Below are 25,868 nucleotides of genomic sequence, written 5' to 3' on the forward strand. Positions count from 1 at the left end.
GAAAACTGCACGATGTCAGCGCAGTTACACACAACGATTATCGCTCAAAAGACGACTTTTGAGCGAATTTTGAGTGATAATCGTTGTGTCTAAATGGGCCTTAACAGTTTTATTTAAACAGCCATTGAGTTCAATGGAAACGGAACTGGTTCAGTAAACTCAATCTGCCTCCATTTCATTTGATTTGCATTTTCTCAATAGAAATAAGAGCACCGACTGCTGCGCTATTGTTTCTGCAGAAAAAAAAAATACGGAAATCAAATGGAAAGGAGACTTTCTATTATTGTTTATCAGTATAGTCAACGGGTGAAGGAACTGAATGGAAACGTTTCTATTTGGTTCCATTTTTGATGTTCATTGAATGAATAAAAAATAGATCTGTTAAAAATGGAGATAAATCGAAGATAGAAAACAAACTGTACGTTTTTTTAACCGATCAGTCTACTGGATCTGTTAAAAAAGCAAATACTACGGTTTCGGCTTGTTTCCGTTTCAATTCCATTTTACTATCTGTTCCTTTTAAAAACAAATTAAAGGATCTGTTCAAAACAGAAATCCAAACAGTGATGCGAATGAGCCCTAATTTTTAGAGATCTGTGATACAGAGGCAGAAGCAGCATATCTGGAGCAGCAGTTCTCCTTCCGCAGCGCGTCATTCGCACAGATCTGTCTTATAAGATGTAGAACAAATGAGAGGATAACATTTCAGGTTTGATGATGTTTATTGCGGGTTGATGGAAGATGCGGCCAGTTGTTCCAGATACTAAGTAACAAACTGTTTCATCCTAGCTGATGTTGTGACATAATAGCCCTAATGCACTATATTATTAACAGTTCTTGGGCGCTCTTCAATTACTTCTTCGTTTTCTGATCGTACGTTCCCGTTCCCTTATATGCACCAACGTATCCGGAGTTATCGACTTGGTCTTCACGTCCTGCTAGGCCCTTGCCTTTACCACCAGCATCAAAACGTTCCTTGTGTGATCCGGTGTACTTTGATGTGTCTGTTAGACGATCCACGGCCCCTCCAGTTACGGCTTTCTGTAAAACAGAGCAGAGTTATGCTGTTTATATTAAAACTCCAGCTAGTCAAGAAGGAGGGTCCGGCACCGCAGGAACAAAGAGCTTTCAAAGGCAGCTCTTTAGAAGGAAGGATCAAATTACTAAAATGTCATTTCTGTCAACCTCCTCTCCTGATAGAGCTATACAATTACCAGCTTTTAAAGACACAGTGGCTATACATCACTAACATCCTATAAGCTGCTTTTGGAAATGTACACGGACTATGTCAGTTGATAAATAAGATCTAGAAGCCACATTACTTCCACTTCTGCTGCTGCCATTTATTTGCTAACATAACAATGAATGGGATTGGTAAATGTAACATCTCTCATAGCAACATTTAGGGCTGATTAGTAGGTGGGCCAGCTGACTTAGTGGGCAGACCAGCCTAATACTCCCCGGTGTTATCGATTACCAACGCAAAATTGCACCATTACGTGCACAAATGCATTTGGGACAAGTGCGCATTTGTGCGTCCCATAGACACCTATGGAGCCTCGGGTGCACAAATGCACACCAAAGATAGAGCATGTTACCTATTTTTTTCGCCCAATGGAAATGCGGGCGCGGAAAGGCACCATGTGAGGGAATCCATTGTAATCAATGTGTTTTAATGGTTTCAATTGCCGCGCAAAATCGCCCATGTGCAGGAGCCCTTAACGATTTTTGCACGTGCAATGAAAAATAGGACCTGCTCTATCTTTCTGCGTATTGTGCAGCAAAGGCCCCCATAGAAGTCTATGGGAGGTGTGCAAATGTGCGCAAAAGCACAATACACTGCACTATTCCATAAAAAACAGAACACATCTGGACCTCATTAGGCTAAATAGACTTTAAAATCAGGGTGGGGGTGTTTTGCCTGTACATGTGAATAGGCCCTGTGTACATAAAAAGTACATTGATACGTGCGCAAATCAAGCTTTTTCACAGCGCAAATGCGTTGCATTGAAGTGTGTGCATTCGTGCATACGATTGTCTAAAGAAGCCCTAATATGCGGTATAAAATGCTCGTGTGTTAAAGCCCTTATAGTATAATAGCCAGAGAGGTACAGATAAGGACATTCCTCACTGTGCAGGATACAACGTCTTCCCTCCCGCTGTAAGGATGATTATACTGGAAACAAGGTTGGAAAGATCAACGCAAAAAATGTCATACAAATGGACAAACCCATGTATATAGATGTATATAGAGCCTGTCTGGAGGCACATGGGGTCCCTGCGGCTTGGTGCAATGCAGCCATAGACTCTGTGTGGACTACGGTGCCTCCAGACGGGATCATGTGCTAATACACTCGTGGCTATGGAGCATACTAGTGCATGAACCGGGGAAGTGGGGGGGAGCTGTGTGTTTTGGCTGTTTTGACTATTCAAACTTCTCGCTATTGCGTGTGCGTTTGAAAAAAACATTCGGAAAGATAGGTTCTGCCCGCAGTGAGAAAGATAGAGCAAGTCCTATCTTTTCTTATGTGTAATAGTAACCTGCGACAATCCTGATAGTGAAAACGAAACCATTCAAATCCATGGTTTCGATTTGTCCTGTTTTGCGGCCGTGATTTTCACATCCACAAAACGGGACAAAAACACGTCCCTGTGTTTAAGCCCTCACACAATGAATGCATAGTATGTCTGAATCAGTGGGCATCTGAAAGGATTGGCGCTGTCTGGAGCATAAATATATCTATATAGAACTGAACATTTCTACGTTTCCTGGTCAGCGAGGGCCTAGGGGAACGTGTCTTTCTGGCTGGCAGGTAAGGGCACGTTCAAGCATCTCAGTCAAACAGAACAAATAGCAGCAAGTAAGAGTCATAGAAGATATGTGTTCCGCTGGCACGTGTGAAATGGAAACGCTCGGTCTGATAAGCATTCCTGATATTCTGCACTGAACCTGTATCTTCACCTTGATATCCTGTTCTATTCTACATCCCATTTTTCTGTTCCACTATGGAAAGTGGAAACCCTCCCATGAACTGATCCATCCTACGATGGATGGACCCTATTGACTATAATGGGATCGTCCAGCTTTTTTCATGCCTACCAGACAAAATAGCAGAGCGTGCTGCACTATTTCACCCAGAACTGGTCTGCGCTGGAGGCTCTGAATGGGTGCAGATGTGAACAGAACCTAAAGTCGGAGAAAGTAACACTTCAAGCACAAGGAGTTCAGGGAAACTATTACTCTGTCACTGAGATTACAGTTTCCTCAACAACAGATTAGACAAGGAAGCAAATATTTTAGAAACTGTGAACCTGGTGATAAAGATGCCACGGTTGTCATCTATATCTGCTTTCAGATAACTTGCAGTCAGGAGAGGAATCACAGATTGCACATACAGCATATAGAAAGTCTGACGAGCAACATCTTCACAGGCACGAAGGAAACCCTGTCACACAAAGGGCCTCATTCATAAAAGCTAGCGCAGGCAACAAGTGGCGGTATTAGCTAGAGAAACCAATCATATAACGTCTGTCGTATTCTAGCTTGCACCGCAGGCTATGGCCAACACTGGCATGTTTTATGCTGAGGGCCATTGCTTCACAAACAATTTTTGCAAGATAACAATATGTATCCTCATCCAATATTGTTCAGTCCAATGGATTTTGCAAAGTTTAACACTCAAATGGTCAAAACTTTGCTCTTCTAACCATATTGCTTAGCAGCCTGCCCACCATGTCTTTAGTCGTTTAGCATGGTCCCATGTACAGTATAGCCATATCTCCCAATATTTGCATCTCAAATGACAGGCAATTTTAAGCTCCACTCCCAGAGCTGCATAGAAACACCTATTTTATGCAATATTCCACAAAACCTACCGCCTTTGTAGTCTAACTTGCACTACAGTCTCATACAGTAACTGTTGGTATGTATGGAGTACGGTATTCACCTGTATGACTTGCTTCAACTTGAATTACTATAAAACATAGTGCAAAAGTCTAATAACATGTTCAGACATACATAGTACCCTTAGTCATACCGTAGCACTATACTGTCTTAGGCCTGCTGCACACAGGCTGGTCGGACCCCGAATGCGGGTTTCCCACAGCGAAGTTCGACACGGTGCCCAGCCACGCTTCTCCTCTTAGGCGAATGTGCCGGCAACAAGGCCGGACGGCACATGCGCAGTACAGAAGACGCAGCGCCGTTGCTATGGCTTCAACGCTCGTGGGCAGGAAATCACGTTTTCTCATAGCATGCTGTGGGCTGGATTTGCTGCAGAATCTGGAGGCAGAACCCTGCTCCGGATTTCGCAATGCAAATCCGCCCGTGTGCAGGAGGCCTTATCCTGTTTGTATTTTGACCTTATAACATTGTCTGGTTACTTTGTGAAAATGTAATGGCAGCTGGAGATGAGTAAAACGACAAATACAGCAGTACTTACCATCGGTCCTGGCAATCCAGTGTTAAAGCGGTTGTCCTCGTCTCTGTTGACAGCAGAAGTCAGGTGACTGCTGCCTGCCAATCAGAGGCCTCAGCATCACCGCTCAGAACTCCTGGCATCGTGGCGCCTAGGATGTGGCCACTGATGCCAGGAGAACAGGCGGTGAAGCAGTGCTCACCTGTCTTCCGCTGTCAACAGAGACTGGATCTCTGAAGCTGAGGAAAGCTAAGCACTGCTGTATTTATTTTTACACATTAGCATCCGACATTACATTTTCAAAAAGTAACCGGACCCATCCTTTATATAAAAAAGATGATTTTATTGATATCCACTGAACTTCTCGATTCTCTATTCCCGCTATGTGTGCCGGCTTTAAACGCCTCTTACCTACTGCTGGTGATGGATCCTGATAAAGATCCACATGCATGTGAACAGAGCCTTAGTGAGTGGCACAGTGAGAGTGCTAGCATGTGGATTGGGAATGGTTACAGTTGTGGCTAAACAGAGAATGCTTGCAACAACTTGCATGTACAATGTCTAAAGTGTCCCTCCTTCCATTCATTAAAAGTTGGGAGTTTTGTATGAACATTTGTGAGAAAGTATAACAAACCTCCGAACCAAATTAGTGGAGAAACCATCCAAAAAGACAGACTTTGCAGAAGTATCACCTACAGCACAGAGTGTAGATTAGTTTTAGTATTTTGTGAGTTCTGCATAATTTATTAAGCGCATCACTTCATAAATACAAAGTGGAATGCACCAACCTGCAATAAATCTAGTTCCCACAAAGAGCATCCACAACTATTAGTTTCCCTGAAATATACTCAGCGTTACAAACTCATCCTTTACTTTGATGCTCTCTTTTATTATTTTGGCTTGTATTCCAGAAAGTGTTTTATGTAAACTTTGACTTGGAATGTAACAGTACGGAAAGTGTGCCCTTTCCATTGTTACCTCTTTTCTCGCTCACAGATGTGGAGGGAATGTTCAATAAACTCGCAGCGATGCAGTAAATCTCTGCTACTTGCAATACTTTTTTTTTCTTGCCTTCCGTTAGTGACCTTGGCTTACTTCCTGAGTCATTTCTTAATCCCAGTCTGTGGAGTGATTCATAACCCCCACCCGCCCCCACCCGGCTCCTGAGTTATGTATGATTTCTAAATGTAAAGCCACATGCCTGGAACCGTTACCTGGGTCAGACCTGCCCTAACGTGTCTTCGAGCCTACAACTAATCTACTTTATTGTATACCAAGGAGTATTCTGTTCTGTCATTCTGAATAAAGGTAAACACTTTCTTCTTTATGAATAGTATAGAAAATGAGAATTAGTTCTTGTATACCAAACAGAGACAAACAGACAATCCTGAGCTCTCACCGTAGTTCCCACGGCTGCAGGTTCTTTACCCTCTACAAGTTTGTGGATGGCTGCTATTGCCTCAATTGCAGGGATCGCTGGATATCTCTTCACTGCCAGAAGGTCCAGGGCTTTCATAAACTCTTCAAAGGTGATCACATGCGCTCCCTTAGCCCTTCAAGAAGATCAGGACAAAGTTAAAAGTTAACTGGTGGACCCATCTGACAATCAAAATTACACTTTTTACTGTGAAAATCATAGATCCAGTTCAAAATACCAGAAGAACATGCAGCGCTTCTTCTTCCTTCCAAAAGCTGGTCAGCTGGGAGGAAAGCAGACAGACCCCATTATAGTCAATGCAGTACCCCGGGCGCTGTTTGGTACCGCCAAGAGACCGAGCCATTCAGGGATTCCCCTTTCCTGCTCCCTGAATGGAGCAGCAGCAGACAGGAAACCACCCTATCTCTTCCTGCAGTGCTGACAACAATTTCATGAAACTATGTAATGGAGTTGTCGATACTTGGAGGACCCGCACTCCATTTTAATTCAAGTTTAAGTATCCTGGGTGAGCATCCTTCACAAAGGACGTCACTTAATCACAAGGGTACATCTTCAACGTGAAAAATAATATTTTAGCCTAAGAAAACCCCTTTAGGGACAGGTGGGGTATACTGCTGGTTGCTTGCATGGAACAAATCTGGGGGCTCACATTATGTTCTGGACACGTACTATATCGTCTGTTCCCTTTAATTATAAAGACTGTATCATATTCAATTTAGAAGTTTTTTCAAGACTCACTTGACTTTAGCAAAGATAATGTCCACATCTGTACTGGTACACCCACTTTCTAGTATGTTGCATTGCTTGCAGAGTTTGCTGAAATCTTTGCCAGTCATCTCCTTTCCGGTTGCGTTAGTCTTGCCATAAATGGCAAACCGGTGGAACGTTCTCTCAAGTCCTTGAGACATCTGAAAAACACAACATGTAGACTTTCTATTATCTCTATATAGAATGTAATAGTTATATAATTAGAATATAGTAATATATTACTACCAATTGCAGTTACTCAGTTCCACATGCCATAACAGTCTCTGGCGGATAGGATATGCTGGAGACCCACAGGTTGAAGACCAGAGCATTATACTATATGTATCTATATTTGGAGCTTCCAGCTTTGAGGACTAGGTGTAGGCGGTACAGTATTCCCCAGACAATGCTCTATGTAAACTGTACATCACTAAAGACACAGTGATGATGTACACTCTTTGTAAAAAAAAATTGCGCCCCTAGAAGGAGTTTTGCTGCAAAACTCGGCATGCAGTTACATCTCAGGTAGATGTACAAATGACTGGCATTGTGCTGTGATTAGATGAACAGTCTTGCCACCTGAGGCACTAAAAGTGGTTCCATACTTGGCCTATAAAAAGGCACTCAGAGGCTCCTTGTATGCAGTGACCTCTTTTTCCGCTTGTGTAGAGCTTGTTGCCCACTAGACACCTCTATGACGCATCAAAGAAATTTCGTCCAGTTAACAGAGTTTGCGAGGGGCGCATTATTGGAATGTGAGAAGTTGGATGGTTGTAACAATTAAATCTCTGCCACCTGGGCCGTTCTGACCAAACTGTACTGTACTGTATTGGGACCAGTGGATGCATGACAGCCTACGAGTTTTCATGATCTAGAGGCTCATTACAGCAAATGTGGAACAATATACCGCAGGATACCATATGGAACCTGTATGCCTCCATGTCCGCCCGTATCACACCTTGCATCCAAGCTAGAGGCAGTACAACAGGGTACTAGAGTCCCCATGTCCCTCATATCACATCTTGCATCCAAGCTAGAGATGGTACAATAAGGTAATAGAGCCTCCATGCCCATCCGTATCACATCTTGTATCCAAGCTAGAGGCGGTACAACAGGGTACTAGAGTCCCCATGCCCCTCATATCACATCTTGCATCCAAGCTAGAGATGGTACAATAAGGTACTAGAGCCTCCATGCCCGCCCATATCACATCTTATATCGAAGTTCCAGGTAGTACAACAGGGTACTAGAGCCTCCCTACTTCAAATGGTCAGTTTTCCTAAATAAATTCTCCTTTTGCTCTGATATTGTAATCACTTCTATCAACATTACAATCACACATAGAAAGTTTCATTCGATTCCGACAACTCCTTTTTGAGCTTGACTTTTTTGACAATGAAGCCAACTTCACACGGGCGAGTGCGATATTGGGCCGTGACTCACCGGCCAACATCGCACTCGCCAACATGTGATTTCCCTGCGAATGCAAGGTGTTTTATCTCAAAAACACCTCACATTACTTCGGGGAAGTAGCAATCCTCCGCTGTGGCTGTCAGTCATGGCGGAGGATTGCAGTTTCTCTCGTTGTTTTCAATTGGGAAACCTTGGATTGCACCGCGTGCTCCTAGCACATGGTGCAATGCTGCCACTGGCCCCATTGAAAACAATGGGTGATGCGAGGGCACACCCAAAGATAGGACATGCCGTGATTTGTTTCCTGCATTGCACCGCTTGTATATCAAACAGAAAAAAACAGACAATCCTGAGCTCTCACCGTAGTTCCCACGGCTGCAGGTTCTTTACCCTCTACAAGTTTGTGGGTGGCTGCTATTGACTCATTTGCAGGTATCTCTGGATATCTCTTCACTGCCAGAAGGTCCAGGGCTTTCATAAACTCTTCAAAGGTGATCACATGCGCTCCCTTAGCCCTTCAAGAAGATCAGGACAAAGTTAAAAGTTAACTGGTGGACCCATCTGACACTCAAAATTATACTCTTTACTGTGAATTATGTGCATCTAGTGAACGTCACAGATCCAGTTAAAAAAAACTATGGAAGAACATGCAGCGCTTTTTCTTCCTTCCAAAAGCCGGTCAGCTGGGAGGAAGATGGACGGACCCCATTGTAGTCAATGCAGTCCGTCTGGCGCTGTTTGCTTCTGTCAAGAGACGTAGCCATTTGGCCCTCGGAGATTCCCCTTTCTTGCTCCACGAATGGAGCAATAAAGCAGAAACCCCAAGCAGCAGATGGGAAACCACCCTACCTCTTCTTGCAGTGCTGACAACAAATTCATGAAAATGTCTGATGGAGTTGTCGATACTTGGAGGACCTGCTCTCCATCTGAATTCAACTTTAAGTATTCTAGGTGAGCAGTCTTTCACAAAGGACGTCACTTAATTGTACCCGCAGACAGAATGTGCCCAAGGTGAAAATGGTGTTTTAGTCCAGGAAAACCCCTTTAGGGACAGGTGGGGTATACTGCTGGTTGCTTGCATGGAACAAATCTGGGGGCTCACATTATGTTCTGGACACGCACTATATCGTCTTTTTCCTTCAATTATAAAGACTGTATACTATTTAATTTAGAAGTTTTCTCAAGACTCACTTGACTTTAGCGAAGATAATGTCCACATCTGTACTGGTACACCCACTTTCTAATATGTTGCATTCCTTGCAGAGTTTGCTGAAATCTTTGCTGGTCATCTCCTTTCCAGTTGCGTTGGTCTTGCCAGAAATAGCAAACAGGTGGAACGTTTTCTCAAGTCCTTGAGACATCTGAAAAAAAGGAAGCATGTAGACTTTTTATTAGCGCTATATAAAATGTAATATGGAGTTGGAGTTGGAGCTTCCAGCTTTGAGGACTAGGTGTAGGCTGTACAGTATTCCCCAAACGATGCTCTATGTAAACTGTACATCACTAAAGACACAGTGATGATGTACACTCTTTGTAAAAAGAAATCACACCCCTAGAAGTTGTCATTTTGCTGAAAAACTTGGCATGCAGTTACATCTCTGGCAGATATACAAATGATTAGGGATGTGGTGTGATTAGATGAATGGTCTTGCCACCTGGGGCCCTAATGTTGGTTCCACTCTTGACCCATAAAAAGGCTGTCAGAGACTACTTTTTCTAGTGACCTCTTTTTCCACTTTTGTAGAGCTTGTTGACAACTAGATGCCTCTATGACACAATCCAAGAGATTTGACCCAATTAACAGAGTCTAAGAGAGGCGTATTATTGGAATGTGAGAAGCTGGATGGTCGTATCGATGAATTGCCGCCACCTAGGCCGTTCTGTCCAGACTGTTATATAAAGTTAAAACTGCATAAGAATGCATGACATGAAAATTACAAGTCCACGCCAAGTATATTGAGAAAGAAGAGATGGAGGTGAAAACACTTGTGTACATGTTGCATGCAAGCCGCATGACTGCTGCTCTACAGTTGCTAAGGAAGTTGCTGCACGGCAAAAGTCTGTTGGGTATCTGGACACGGCACTTTGTTCAAACATTTCATGGACCTGCCAATGATGATGGGGAAAAAGAGAGATCGGGCATTTTACATTTCAACATGCCCAATCCTTGAAGGGTGTTGGGGATATGTTGCTGCCAGAGGTGCTCGGTGATATGTGCATATCTATGGTGAAGTCAGGAACAGCATTCAACCAGTCCAAGTGTATGATCAGCAAATCTCTGTTTGCAAAATCTGCTCTTGGGGACGGACATCCGAATTCTTACTATGAGCACTTGTCACTTCAGGGCTTCAGTATAATGGGACTTGGATGTTAAGGGTGGCTTCAGATGGCCAAAGGCGCAACTACATTTGCTGATATGGAGCCTAGTTGCGTCAGAACAAGGGAAATTTCTTTCCCTTCGCCGTCCGTTTAAACTCCACGCCATAGCGCAAGAGTTTGAAAAAAAAAAAACACGGGAAGATAGGGCAGGTGCTTTCTGTTCTTGGCTGTAGTATTAACGCTGAGAAAAGAGCTAGTGAAAACGAAACTAGTGAAATCAATGGATTCATCCGTTATGTGGCTGTGATTATCACGGCCGCATAAGGGGAGAAAAACACGTTCGTCTGAAACCACCCTAATAGCAAAAGCAGGCTCAGGCGGCCATAGTAGGCGCAACTACGCTCAACGGTACGGAGTGTAGTTCTGCCTGAATGAGGGAAATTTCTTCCCGTTCGCCGGCCATTTAAACTCTGCGCCATATCTCTTCTCGGCTGTAGTATTAACGGACGAGCAAAGAGCTTGTGAAAATGAAACCACTGAAATCAATGGTTTCGTTTTGTCCCGTAATGCAGCCATGATTATCACGGCCGCATAAGGGAAGAAAAAGGCGTTAGTCTGAAACCGCCCTAAAGCTGCCATTTAACTTCCTAGTAAGGCCTGCTGTGCTGGACAGAATGACTGCAAACAAATATGTTGGAGCATTAATGTTATGATGGCGAAAGACAGATGGATCGGTTGATTGATTGCAAACAGATTTCTAAAACTAAGGGTGCCCGTTCACGCTGCAGTTGATGTGCGGTAACCATATGCGGATCAATGCTAACTGCCAGCCAGTACCTGAACTTATTATTGGTTCAACGGACAAATGGAGTCGCTGCTAGGCAATTAGCAGTAAAACGTATGCGGTTACAGCAGATCGCCGCGGCGTGCACGGGCAACCCTTATTTTCATCCCAATCATTTTATTAGCCATAAAGCCCATAAATAGACACTTTCAGGTGGAGTCTAGAATAGTGCCATATTTTACAAAACTACAGTATATAAGGACTCCAGGAGCAGCTGAGACAATAACATACATGGGTTATATATGTAGGTAATGGTAGGGTGTAAATAAAAAAAACCACATAATTTCTGAAACTCTCATTAAAATAGTAGAATCTTGTCGTGATAGGAAATGTATGTGAATGATGAACGGCAGATGCTCTTTCTTGCCATGTAATTATTTCTATGATATTCATGTACTGCCATTGAAGAATATCCTAGATAAATAGAAGCTGGAGTGTTTGTCACCTCGGAATTGCCACTAAAAATAAACATAAAACAGATGCCACATGCATCCAAGGGATTGTTAAATATACATGCATATGAATGTTTGATACGGCTCTCATTGAAAAACACCAAACACAGTGGGAGCTCCTCGTCGCTTTAGAAGCAAAGTAACAGAAAGGACATATTTCATATTTAGACCCGTCGTACGCACAACACTTACCTCAAATATTAGCGCCAAACAATTAGAGATGATAATAATATGCTGGAGTGAATACCGCACCCTGCTGACACTCTCCGCTCGCTGACCTGACTGCAGAATGGAACTGCTTGCATCATAAGTGACGTGATGTCATCAACAATGTCACAACTGTCACAATGGCAATTAACGTCAACCTCCACCTTGGATATACAGTATGCTCGGCAAATGGAATATAGCTCTGATAGTAGTTCATCTCCGAAGTGTAAGAAAACTAAATGTTACTGCCTTAACGAGCAGAGTGACGGCTTTTAGGGATTTTATTAATTACTTTCTTTTTATTCTATTTATTGTCTATCTAATCTTAGGATAAGCTGACCATGTCTGACTAGTAGGGCCCAACCTCTGGCCAGTCTGCACAGCATTACATTTATTGTTTTCACAGCGGTTTGCCCCCATGGGTGGCAGGGCCTGGTATAGCGGCTCATCCTGTTCGCTTGAATGGAATGAGTGGCAGGACCAGCACATTTCCTGTATGGAGCTGGATCGCCTGTGGGAGCAACAAAAGGGAACCATTGCTTGCAGGAGGACTGCTGCCTCGCCACTGTGCTGACTGGCAGGTGTCCCAGAGGTTGGATACAAACTCCTAGAAGTCTGCTTTAAGTTCCAGAGGACCCCTTTAAGGGCTCCTTCATGTGGACATATTTGTGCGTGTATTTTTGCATGCAATACACAGAGAATAGAACCTATTGATGTCAATGGGTTCGTTATCATTTCTCTTTTTTGTACGTGCATTTGGCGCGCGTGGAAAGAAGCGCAACATGTTCTGTTTTTGTGTGCATTTGCACGCTAAAGGCGGCCTCACACGAGCATAAGCGCTAGAACGCATGTGGTAGAGTAACGTTTTTGCACTGTGAAGGAGTCTTTTTTGTGTGCATGCCTGTGCAAATACTGTGCGTATTCCCGCAGGCACTACTAGTTCACATGTATGGGGGAATCATCCCACCCTGATTTAAATGGCTATTAAGCCCAATGAGGTGCCGCTGTTTGTGGAAATGTGCAGCGTTTTTAGCACATACCCATGTGCACATATTTGCGCACCCCTATATACTCCTATGGGGACCTTTGGTACGCAATAAGGGTGCTTACCCACTAGCGTTTTTTTTTACTGCGAAATTCGCAGTGTTTTTTTTCCCTGCAGGGGTCTTTGGGCTATGGGACTTGTAAAGCTAAAATCGCGATCGCGCAAAATCGCGATTTTGCGTGATCGCGATTTTAACATTACAAGTCCCATAGACCGCCTGCAGAAAAAAAAAGGCTGCGAATTTCGCAGTGAAAAAAAACGCTAGTGGGTGGGCGCCCTAAAATAGAGCTTGCTGTTTTTTTTTTTGTTTATATGAAATGTGCATGCAAAAACAAAAACCCATTCAAAGCAATGGGTTCTATTCTCTGCGTCTTGTGTGCACAAATGCGCTTGTAAATACGCTCATGTGAAGCTCCCCTAAGGATCGCCATAGAAGTCTATGGGACGTGTGCAAATGTGTTCTAGAAAATAATATCATACGTTAGGAGTACTAGATTTCTGGAGATCAGACGTTGATTTGGGGATTTATACCAGTTGCCATATTTGGAGTCGGAAAGGAATTGTCCTCCTATTATGGGGCAATTTTCGTCCGCCTCATAGGGTTTTTTGTCTTGCTCTGGATCAACATGGTAGGATTACAAGCTTAGATTTCCATAGTTTAATTTCTAGAACTATTCTTAGGGAAAAAAGAAGTAAAACTGCTTGTATGTGACACTTGGACGTGGTTTTTCTGCTGTGTCAGCAGTGCAGTCTCTTGTCGCACCGTGTGTGAATGCGCTCTAAGCGTTCCAGACGTCGATCATACTTTCTGCAACCTTGTACAGTGTGAGAATATCGACAGCCTTGTGTGATCCCCTCGCAGCATCAGGACTGATAACCGGCCATCCAGCCACATCTGCAACACATTAGGAACGTCCTGGAATTTCCCCAATCCGGCATCTTGTAACCTGACCTGCATGTGAGAAACGGGAAGGAAGGAAAATGATTAGCATTCCCTGTATTTACTAAGTGACACTAATGATGTTGTGCAGCAGGTCAGCAAGAGAATACAAGAAATCTGCCCAAAATAAGCAGCACCTGTCCCATCCCGGACGCGGATTCCGCTTAATATTCCACTAAATATTTCAGAATTTTCTGCCATTTTTTAAAATTATCAGTAAATATGCAGTTTTCTGATGTAGTTTTGCTTTCTGCTCCCCCCCCAAAAATTGACATCAGATTTAGGGCTCCTCACTCAAATACGTTTGCGCAGGTATTTGCGCATGCAAAGTCTGCATGCGCTAAACACATAGTATAGAACCTATGGATTTCAATGGGTTCGTTCACATAAGTGCATTTTGCCAGTGCGCAAAAAAATAGGACCTGCACTATTTTACTGCGTTTTGAGAGGCATGGGGTTGATAGAAGTCTATGGGAGGTGCGCAAATGCACAAGGGGAGGGTGAAACACTGCGCAAAACACAGGAAAAGAAGGCAGCTGGACCTCACTAGGCTTTAATAGCCAATCATTTTTACGGAAAAGGAGTGTCACGTGCGTGTGAACGGGCCCTGGGCGCTAATATTACAGTATTATGCGCAAACAACAGGCTGATTACGGGGCTCTTCAAACATCGTTCATGTGCAAATTAGCTGTGTTGTGGCGAGAGTATGTGCAAATACGCTTGTCTGAAGGAGCCCTCAATGACTAAATTAAGAAATTAATAAGACGTTTTGTTAGGGCTCCTTCCCACCAGCGTATTTGCACTCACGATACTCAGAGAATGCATTTTATTCACATGCGCATTTTTTTCCTGCGCATTTCAATTGCAACCCCCCCCCCCCTTGCCGCAATATCCTCTACTTTTCTGCACCTTTGCGCACCACAGGTCCCCACAGAAGTCAATGAGAGGTGTGCAGATGCGCTCGCAATACCCTAGGAGATGCGTGATACGCTGCGTAATTCCGTGGGCATAAGAATGCATCTGGAACTCATTGGACGAATTAGCCAGTTCAAGCCGTGCATCTCTGTTTGCCGCGTGCAAATGAACATGCCTGGCGGGCTGAAAATTCAAGTAAAATATGCCGCTACATGGGCAAAGAAGCATTGTTCGTTCCGCAAATATATTGCGCCGAGGCGGGAGCAAATGCACATCCGCCCATGTGAAGAAGCCCTCCTTCACACGACCGTATGCGTTGTTACGTTCGCCCGTACGCAGTGTATATACGCATGAATGACTTTTTGACAATTGAGTCTTGATCTTAATTAGTGTATTTAAATCCATCCGCACGGGGCGCTGCTGCGCGAATGTTAAAAAATATGCAGAAGCGATGGCAAGCAACGATCGGCAGAAATCTTCAGAATGGCATTAAATCACTATTTAGGGCAAGCCGTCATCTTTTCCCAGTGTTGTATGCAAGGTAACTCTCCCCCCCCCCCCCCTTTTTTTCCAGCTGCCATAGAAGTCTATGGGACCTTCCAGTGTATCATGTCGAAAATAGGATAACACCTGTCTTTTCATGCGCCATATAAAATATACGTCTGAAAATGGTCGCTTTTCACCTGTGTATATTCTATGTGGAAAAAGAGGTTCCTCTTAATGAAACCATTGTAATCCAATGATTCGCATGGTCGCATTTTACGTGCCTTTTTTAAAGCGTGTTAGTAGGGTGGTCGTGTACTGTGTGGCCGCGAACCTGCAGTAAAACCACTTGCAATTTAGCAGGAATCGCCTGTTTTGCAGCAACTACATGCGAAGCGTACGGTTTTATGTGCTTCACCTGTACTTACCGCCAAACCGTGATGTTGCGCAGTCTTGCTGCATGGTTTGCAGCCCCACGGCACACAACCGCCCTGCTAACGCCCTGTGAAGACCCGGCCTAATGTTCTCTTGATGATAACGCCCACGGGCACGTTGGCATTTAATAGAACGGTTCACCATCCTGTTTTTTTCAACTACACTATTGCGCTCTCCGTATGACTGCGAATACAATATGGCAGGCTGTGGGGGCCGTACTACGGACGTGTACAACACTGAAGTAATGAAGCATCAGGGCCGTCTCACACGAGCGTACGGTCACGGTGTATGAGGCGCGCAGATTTTGTGCACGTAATACACAGTGCCGCTCTCCCGAAATATGCATACAAAGATTACAGCAAGTTCCATCTTGGTGCGTATTACAGGCGTAAAACCGCAGATCAGTGCATGTGGATTGGTGGCACGCAGCTAATTAGAGCCTTATTGATATGGAATGTGTATTAGAGGGGTGTCCGCATGTGAGATGATATATATATTTTTTTATTTTAATTGAAACATTTTGGAATGGCCAGAAGTATATTGTAAGAAAACACACAGAAAAAAAATAAAAAAGCACTACAAGTACCAAAAAAAAGCTGGTTGAGATATAAATAAGCCTGGGATTGTAGCTGCTCCACCGCTTCTCTCCACTAGAGGTCAGTAAACAATGCAGCAATGAGTAGTGACCTCAGAGACTGGAGGAGCCCATCACCCCGGCCCCGCCCGCTGGAGGCCTCAGTAACGGGTAAGTGAGGCAGGATCTTCACAGTCCTCACAGGCGGGCCTTATACACAAGAAAGGCTGAGAAGAATGCACAGCGCCCCCTCCCGGCTCCGTCACCTCACTGCAGCAACCGGCGTTTACTGCAGTCCTCGCTGTTTATTGAGTGGCCGCCACAGCACGCCTCGGCCCCGCCCCTCGCCGCCTGGGTTATCAAGCCCCGCCCCCGGAGTCCGCGGTGCGGCGGCTCTTTAGGCCTCTTCAGCAACTCCAAACCTGAAGACTCCTCTGTGACTGAATAGCAGGTAAATGAGAAGTGCCCCATGCGTCAGAGGAGGGGACGACAGCTGTGCAGGCGCCCTGTTCAAGGCTAACACATATTACACTTTTTAATTAGTAAAGCTTATTTGTTGCATTGAGAAGAGTGATGCAATTTCCCCTCAGAAAATGGTGTAAAAATCTGTGTCTTTTTGACGTGTTTTTTTTGGCGTGGATCTGCACGCAGGATTCGGCACTGCCAATGAGAAAAATTTGCGCACAGGATTCTGCCGCAGAAAAGCACGTCTCTTCTTGATGTGGAAATGCGATTTTCTGCGCCAGACTTCTGCACTTAGATTTCACGCTTTGACAGAGCGCCAAAAACCACGTCTGAATATCCATATTTATTGAGTTCCATCATGCTAACGTACCCTACGGGTGTGATCACGTGTGTATTCCGCCGTGGTAGAAATGCTGAGCTGCGGATGTCTGCCGCGGCTCTGCCGCAGTCCGGCACGGATTCGCACATGGATTTAACCCTCTAATGGGCAAAATCCAAATGCGGAATTTGAAATGCAAACTTTACACAGGTGTGAGGCGGCGCGCTCATCAAGAAGGGACCTCATTTTTACGCACACATATTTGAAATCCATGTTTACAAAAAGTCCTACGCCATATAGAGCGCAACACTGATTGGCATTGAAAGCAGTGGGATGCAGATTTGATGCAGAATCGGCGAGGATTCCACACCGCCGTCTGACTATACTCTCAGTGTCCAGGCTTCCATCATGGATTATGGCCCCTACATGAGATTAGAATCACGTGGAACCATCACTGCTGTTGGTGGAGCAGAGATTGGTAGTCCTCCATCACTGCTGTTGGTGGAGCCGAGACCAGTAGTCCTTCATCACTGCTGTTGGTGGAGCGGAGACCAGTAGTCCTCCATCACTGCTGTTGGTGGAGCGGAGACCGGTAGTCCTCCATCACTGCTGTTGGTGGAGCCGAGACCAGTAGTCCTCCATCACTGCAGTTGGTGCAGCGGAGACCGGTAGTCCTCCATCACTGCTGTTGGTGGAGCGAAGACCGGTAGTCCTCCATCACTGCTGTTGGTGGAGCCAAGACCGGTAGTCCTCCATCACTGCTGTTGGTGGAGCCGAGACCAGTAGTCCTCCATCACTGCTGTTGGTGGAGCAGAGACCGGTAGTCCTCCATCACTGCTGTTGGTGGAGCAGAGACCGGTAGCCCTTCATCACAGCTGTTGGTGAAGCGGAGACCAGTAGTCCTTCATCACTGCTGTTGGTGGAGTGGAGACCAGTAGTCCTCCATCACTGCTGTTGGTGGAGTGGAGACCAGTAGTCCTATATCACTGCTGTTGGTGGAGCGGAGACCGGTAGTTCTCCATCAGGGTCATTCCACATCAATTGGACCAATTTTCAAAATCGTCCCCACTCGACCGTCTCCGATTTTGCTGAAAATTTACTCAGATATATGTATATGTTTGAAACGAGGTTCTGTGAAGTTTTAGCTCCAGATCTTAAATACCTGTGGCACTGTCGCCTTTACACTGGAGGTCCCACTGAGCTCGCGGCTTCAGCTACAAGGATTTTGCAAACTTTGGCACATAGGCATTATAGAAATATACTGGCTATGATGCTGAAATTGGACATACTAGCTCAACTTTTGCTGGTGAACACAAAAAAATTAGTACCGGCTATCACAAAAGAATATATCGGCCACAATTTTGTGTCAAAGTAGCTTGAAAATCACGCCGCATGACATTTACACCAAACTTTGGCCAAGTATAGCTCAAGACCAAAAACGACTTGTAACCGGTGCTTTGCTCTGTACACCAAACAGCTACATGGCTTTGCACTGCTGCAATATCACGGTCAAAGCATATGTATTTGTGAAGATATTCACACCCACATATGATGAAAAATGTTAAATGATCAAATCTGACCTATTTTTAAGGTCAAATATCTAAAAAAGGGTACCCCTCAAATCTATTTATTTTGATATCAGTCGAAAGAGCAAATTTTTCTCTACAAGGATCATCATTTTATTTTTTGGAGTCTTTCAGTTTAAGAAAAGAAAAATGCCACTGAACATGGCGTTTTTAAACATACGCAATGAATGATAAATGCACTATTCAAACCCTTGCGTTGGTCCATGGTGGTTATACCACTACCAATTCCCTAAGAATTGGTATTATAATCCTATTAAGAATTGTAATAATGCCAAATCTTTTGAGAATTGGCAGCCCCATCGCCTAGGGGCCACGCCCGATAGCCGTGCAAGGCCAGCCACGGGCGGTCTCTTTATCACAGGTTCCGAAGCCTGAGGGTGGGTGTCTTAGCCTAGGATCTAGGTTTGAATAGTGCATTTATCATTCATTGCGTATGTTTAAAAACGCCATGTTCAGTGGCATTTTTCTTTTCTTAAACTGAAAGACTCCAAAAAATAAAATGATGATCCTTGTAGAGAAAAATTTGCTCTTTCGACTGATATCAAAATAAATAGATTTGAGGGGTACCCTTTTTTAGATATTTGACCTTAAAAATAGGTCAGATTTGATCATTTAACATTTTTCATCATATGTGGGTGTGAATATCTTCACAAATACATATGCTTTGACCGTGATATTGCAGCAGTGCAAAGCCATATAGCTGTTTGGTGTACTGGTCAAAGCACAAATTACCAATGGTTTTTGGTTTTGAGATATATTTAACCAAAGTATGGCTTAAGTTTGCAAAATCCTCGTAGCTGAAGCCGCGCGCTCATTGGGACCTCCAGTGAAAGGGCAACAGTGTCCCAGGTATTTGATATCTGGCCCTAGAACTTTACAGAACCTCGTTTCAAACATACATGTACATCCTTATAAATTTTCAGCAAAATCGGAGATGGCCGAGTGGGGACCACTGGTCCACTTGGCATGGAATGACCCATCAGTGCTGTTGGTGGAGCGGAGACCGGTACTCCTCCATCACTGCTGTTGGTGGAGCGGAGACCGGTACTCCTCCATCACTGCTGTTGGTGGAGCGGAGACCGGTAGTCCTCCATCACTGCTGTTGGTGGAGCGGTGACTGGAAGTCCTCCATCACTGCTGTTGGTGGAGCGGAGACCGGTAGTCCTCCATCACTGCTGTTGGTGGAGCGGAGAGAGGTAGTCCTCCACCACTGTATCAATGACTGTTCTTTATGTGCTTTTACACAGAGCGATTGTTAAAGGGGTTGTCCCGAGGCAGCAAGTGGGTCTATACACTTCTGTATGGCCATAATAATGCACTTTGTAATGTACATTGTGCATTAATTATGAGCCATGCAGAAGTTATAAAAAGTTTTATACTTACCTGTTCCGTTGCTGGCGTCCTCGTCTCCATGGTGCCGACTAATTTTCGCCCTCCGATGGCCAAATTAGCCGCGCTTGCGCAGTCCGGGTCTTCTGCAGTCTTCTATGGGGCTCCGTGTAGCTCCGTGTAGCTCCGCCCCGTCACGTGCCGATTCCAGCCAATCAGGAGGCTGGAATCGGCAGTGGACCGCACAGAAGAGCTGCGGTCCACGGAGGAAGAGGCCATCTTCAGCGGTGAGTAGAGAAGTCACCGGAGCGCGGGGATTCAGGTAAGCGCTCCGGTGAGCTTTCTTTACCTCCCTGCATCGGGGTTGTCTCGCGCCGAACGGGGGGGGGGTTGAAAAAAAAAAAAACCCGTTTCGGCGCGGGACAACCCCTTTAAGTGCTTCCAGACCGCGAACAAAAACATCTGCCTGCAAAACGTATTGTCTATCTACACCAGGCGATAATTAGTCAACCAGCGACTATTTCTAGGTGAGTTGAAATGAAACGACTAGCTACTGGTGAACGATTTATCACTTGTAAACCTGCTGGTGGCCGTGTTTACACGGAACTACTATCACTTATGATCCTTTTACACGGGACGAGCCGATGGGAAAACCATGCCCAACACTCGTCGCAGGGATGCCCGCTGCTTTGCTGTTACACAAGAGCAAGTATCGCTGGCATCGCCCACAACGTTGCGTTGCAGGTGGTGCGGCCGGATAGCGCTCTCCCCCGCCCGCCTCGATTCACAGTAAGCAGATAGTCGTTTAATAGTGCACAACTGCTGTTTCCGCTGACCGGCACCTCGCTCACTTTTCTGCCTGCAGAAACTGAATGACTGAACGATTCTCGTGGCATGCCTTTACACGGGACAATTATCATTCCAATTCCCGCGGCAGCGCAGGAATCTGAACGATAAGCATCCTGTCGAAAACGGCAATAACATTCACTTAATTGAGCAACTATGCGGATAATGGTTTTTCTGTAAAACTCCATAGAAGCCTATGGGAGTCGCCAGCTGATCGCGGCCGAAAGATAGGGCCAGACCTATCTTTCCTGGCCGCGTATAAACATCAGCCGGCATATTCAGCCACCGGTGTCCAATCTTCATCAGGCGGACGTTTTTACGCGGGTAATATTGGCATTAGAATGAATGCTTCTGATGTGCGCAATTTTTTTATTGCAGCTAAATTGGCCATGTAATAACGCTTGTGTGAATAAGGCCTAGGACTGTAAGGAGACATTTGTGGCTGGCGTCATATCAGGGCATGTATTGTTGCCACTATGACTGGGTCTGTATAGGAATCAGTATGATTGCCAGTCTATGGGGCACAGTAATACCATGTTTTGAAGAAGAGCGCACGTCATGTTATTCAGTTAGTCACTGACTATTACTTCCTGTTCGACTGTATTATAGGGACCATTGTTTTGCATTGAGACCACAATCATTTCTGAGAATTGTTTTGTGACACCTCCGGGTAACGACGCTGATGTCACATTTGGTAAGGGTGGTGTCTAGAGATGAGCGAACGTACTCGTTTAGGGCGATTTCGCAATCAAGCATCGCTATTTTCGAGTACTTTACTACTCGGGTGAAAAGATTCGGGGGGCGCTGGGGGTGAGCGGGGGGTTGCAGAGGGGGGTGGGGGGGAGAGAGAGAAAGAGAGCTCCCCCCTCTTCCCCACTGCTACCCCCCGCTCCACCACGCCGCCCCCCCCCCCAAATCTTTTCACCCGAGTAGCCAGGTACTCGAAAATAGTGATGCTCGATTGCGAAATCGCCCTTAACAAGTATGTTCGCTCATCTCTAGTGGTGTCACATCTTCGTCGGGGGTTCCCCTTTCCTGCTCTGTTTGGGAGCTGGAAAGGGGAATCCTCATGGGCGGATGACTCCATCTTGGAACGAAACAGCGCTAAACGCACTCCATTGGCTATAATAGGATCCGTTCGGTTTCCGCTTAGCTTTTGGACCCCATTATAGAGCGCTCCTTCTTCCAGTAGTTTGAGTCGGATCTGTGACGGAACCTCCAACTGGAGATACCAACTCAGATATGAAACCGGCCTCTATTTTCTATATATCTCTGCTTTGTGCATAAGAAACACATTGTCTTCTACATGCCGGCTCGCATTCGACCCACTAGACAGAAGCAAGGTGGCGGTAGGTTTTCCTTAGGAACCAGATGTCGGACAGATTGCACCCTATATACACAATTGGAGGGCACGGTATAGGAACACACTAAATAAATGTGACACCCCAGTCCTGTGCTCTCCATTGTGGCTGAGAGCCTAGAATGAATCTGTGACGGCAAGGGTTAAAATAAAGCTGTAATTAAAGTGGTACAATGCAGATGGTACGTGGAGTACATTGTTTGATGTATTTGAAGATGGCGAAGGCTTCTTGCGTCACTCGGGTGACTTTGATAAAGAAATAAACAGGGCGACTGTAGTGTTAATATTCCATCTGCAGAGCTGCATTAAGAGAGGAGAAGCCCTGATTATTCAATCAATCTTATTAATATTCATTAGAGATGATAAATATTCATCGTCCTGTTTTAGACGACTTGTTTCTATGGCAACCATCTACCCTCCACCCCCCCACCCTGCCCCAAACAAACACACACAGCTCTGTCACAGCACCTCAATCAGACACAGATGCACCCGGTGCTATTCCTGCGCTCCCTCCAGCAGGCCTCGCGCCTACAACTCCGATGCATCACACGTGCAGCATATACCTGTATATACCCAGCACTTTACAAGAGCGCAGCCCAAACGGGCGACCTTCCTACAAGAACACCTCGGTATAAGTCCGTCTGCTTCACCCGGCCCTAAATTTCATGTACGGTCTTAACCAAGGACACTGCCTCCCTCGTTCCGAGTACGCAGCATACATCAGGTCATACAATGTGCTCATCTGTATATTATTTCAAAGTCTGCACTGCAGTCTATAAAATTGATATATGTTTATGTGTCAGTGGTGGAAGTAACCATTCTGCTGATTGAGGCAGCAAATGAAGCATCACATTACCCATTGCACTTGGGCGGTGTGTATGACGGAGCAGGACCATTGTCACAATGTATGGAAAGTGGGGGAAATGGCACAGGAAGAAAAAAAAAAGCGAAAAATCACTCACCTCTCTGTTCCTAATAAAGCCATCTGCGCCCGCGTGCCATAGAGTAGTAAACCTGCAAATGCAAACACTACGGGCTTGGATGGAATCAATATTTATACATCCAAATAAAAGCTGCTACATTGTTGCAAGGATCAAACGCCGCCCCTTTAAAAAATGATACGCTGTAAACGGCTCAGATGCACTTATTTAAATGGCTGCACATTTTACACTAATGATATATCAAACATAGATTATGATGTATCTGATGGAGGTCTGTGGAATCCGTTCTCTCCGGGACGCATCAGAAGATAACAATAGTGAGGGGCTGTCAGCCAGGAACATAGGGGGCTCCCTTTTTGTAAAGGTGAGCTTTAATTTGATACCTTAGGCTAGGTTGAGAAGGGCGTAGGCATATTCGTGCGCACATGAGTGTAGCATTTTAGCGGAATGTACAGCGCTTTTTTGCACATGCATCAGCATATTTTACTGTCATTTTTGTGCCTGCCAGACATATGTTCAAACTACGACACACCGATTGAAATGGCTAATTTGTCTAATGAGTATTGTCGGCACATTTGCGCATCGTGGGGAACTTTGGTGCGCAAATGCGCTGAAAAGAAGAACACGATTGGTTTATTTTGTGCAAGTGAAATGCGTTTGCAAAATATGGAAGGATGAGCGAACCCACTGAAATGAATGGGTTCTACTCTCTGCATATCGCACGCTTTCATTATGCGCACGCAAATACATTCGTGTGAATCTGGCCTTAGTCCTGGGAAAAGATGGCCGAACGTGAATCTGAAGCCGCAGGCCCATCATCTGCATCTCATCCATGAGGCTTTGTGGTAATCCAAATTTGCATTGGCATTAATGCCAGATCTGCGTCGGTTTAATGTTTTTTTTACTTCTGAGATAATCTCAGCCTGCGTCACATGAGCATATGTGTATTTGCGCCACATTTTTGTGCATCAGATGTTGCGTATTTGCATGCGCAACAAGAATTGCGTGTGCACAATAATACACACCGATGCTCTCAGCCATTAAAATGCCCAATTTGTTTAATGAGTTCAAGATGTGTTTTTTTTTTTTCTGTGCAAATGCTCAGGAAAATAAAGCAATCTGCATATTTTTTGCACGATGCAATTGCGCACGCAAAATACGCGTTTGTGAATAAATTCATTGAAATCAATGGGTTCTGTTTTCTGCATATTGTGTGCGCAAAATTTTCATGCGCAAATACGTTTTTGTGACAGACAGGATATTTTTCACCACAAAATTTACATGTGGATTTTTCTCTGTACTTTATACTTTGTATTCGTAAAAGTGAAATCTATTCTGAAGATCTGCGCCATTTTCGCAACATATGACCTTTGCTTTAAATTGGAATGTTTTTCAAAACTTCATGTGTATTGTAACAATTCTGCCACCCTAATACTCCAGTCTGATATGACGGATGGCATGACTGTTGCCAAGCTGCCTTCTCCCTTCTGTTCTGTACACTGCCAAAGGTATACCTTAAGGCAGCCACCGACTGTGTTCTTAATAAATAAAGCACCCAGTCATGACTGACTCCTAGGGTGACGTCACATTGTGACGTTTTCACAGTAGTTTGCCCTCAAGCAAGCTAGGTACTCGTTTTCTGACCTTGGAAGGATGGAAGGCAGAGTCAACCTTGAGCTGGCTATCTGAATCACCCAGGGATTGAACCCACAACCTTCAGGTCGTGAGCGAGAGCTTTGGTCTTTCCTAATAAGTACAGGGGGATAAGCAGCTGACAGACTCCTCAGCAGGTGGATCAGTGGCCTTGAGATCAAAGGACCAGGCTTATTCAACTCTCTCATAACATCTGTCATTAGGGAAGGTCAGGCCATATTAGATCAGGCCAGACTTACCTGAAAACAGCAGATTTAGCTGACATTTGTCTCATGTGTATAGGCACCTTAAGGCTACGCAGCAGAAATGCTGCATACTCTCCACAGCAAAAAATTATGCGGGAAAATCCGTAGCATTTCCACATCAAAAGCACAGACCAAATCTGCGCCATTGATTTCGGCCTGCCGCTCCTTTCACCTCGCAATCAGCAGCCCCTCACTGCAGCATCCTTTACATCCCTCACCCGGCAGGTGAGAGGTGAGGTGAGAGGAGCGGCAGGATGAAATCACTAGCTGATTTCGAGTCAAAAGCCGCCCCAATTTTTGCTGCGGATGTTACTGCGGAAATTTCCGCTGTGGAAGATCTGCAGCATTTCTTCTACATGTGAACATACCCTAAGTCTGGTTCTTATAGTCCACGGCCACAGCTTTTACAGAAGGGTTTTTAAGAAGCCCATTCACTTTTACCAGGTGTTCAAATCAATGCAGAATGCTACTCACTGTGGGCAGCAGAAGAAGCAAGAAGCCTTACCTGGAATATTTGAGATATTTTTTATCACTCAACCCTGACCTATACTTCCCCATGACTTTTCTCTGACCTACTTGGAGAACTGCTTGTACTTCATCTCTTTTGCTTAGTGGTGTTATAGGCTCAGGGGCCTTGCAGAACAGGTATACTTATACTGCCATAATATGACAGGCCATGTGACACTTTGATTACACAAAGGAGGACCATTTTCAACTAATTTTGTGACTTATGAAGGTAAAGGGGATTTCCGTGACCTCCATAATTCTTAAATGGAAGAAGTTTGGGACAAGCAGGAATCTTCGTAGATCTTGCCAACCCACCAAACTAAGTCATCAGGGGAAAAGGGCCTTGGTAGAAGAGGTGACCAAGAACCAAATGGTCATCCTGGCTGA

General features: G+C 44.9%; 1 protein-coding gene across 2 annotated transcripts; it reads right to left on the reverse strand.

The window, feature by feature from the left end:
* Nucleotides 1–731: 731 nt before the first annotated feature.
* Nucleotides 732–23,133, reverse strand: TPPP2 (tubulin polymerization promoting protein family member 2). 2 transcript variants are annotated; one of them, XM_066601956.1, is made up of 7 exons: nucleotides 23,098–23,133; nucleotides 13,647–13,835; nucleotides 9,208–9,377; nucleotides 8,378–8,531; nucleotides 6,595–6,764; nucleotides 5,818–5,971; nucleotides 732–1,041 (listed from the first exon to the last, which is right to left on the reverse strand). In XM_066601956.1, exons 3-7 carry the CDS (start codon nucleotides 9,375–9,377, stop codon nucleotides 853–855), a joined length of 837 nt encoding a protein of 278 aa, XP_066458053.1. In that variant the 5' UTR covers nucleotides 13,647–13,835; nucleotides 23,098–23,133; the 3' UTR covers nucleotides 732–852. The 2 variants fall into 2 exon arrangements, with proteins under 2 accessions (XP_066458053.1, XP_066458055.1); XM_066601958.1 differs by lacking the exons at nucleotides 13,647–13,835; nucleotides 23,098–23,133 and adding an exon at nucleotides 11,824–11,869.
* Nucleotides 23,134–25,868: the final 2,735 nt, after the last annotated feature.

Source organism: Eleutherodactylus coqui, chromosome 5 (assembly GCF_035609145.1).
Source record: "Eleutherodactylus coqui strain aEleCoq1 chromosome 5, aEleCoq1.hap1, whole genome shotgun sequence".
Taxonomy (NCBI): Eukaryota; Metazoa; Chordata; class Amphibia; order Anura; family Eleutherodactylidae; genus Eleutherodactylus; species Eleutherodactylus coqui.

Bases quoted from the DNA above. Each gene is read 5' to 3' on its own strand.
- TPPP2 (XM_066601956.1), bottom strand. From the start codon at position 9,377: ATGTCTCAAGGACTTGAGAAAACGTTCCACCTGTTTGCTATTTCTGGC. The intron at 6,765-8,377 runs GTGAGAGCTCAG...TGTGTTTTTCAG, and splicing joins CTGCAGCCGTGGGAACTACG to ATGTCTCAAGGACTTGAGAG. The intron at 1,042-5,817 runs GTGAGAGCTCAG...TCTGTTTTACAG, and splicing joins CTGCAGCCGTGGGAACTACG to AAAGCCGTAACTGGAGGGGC.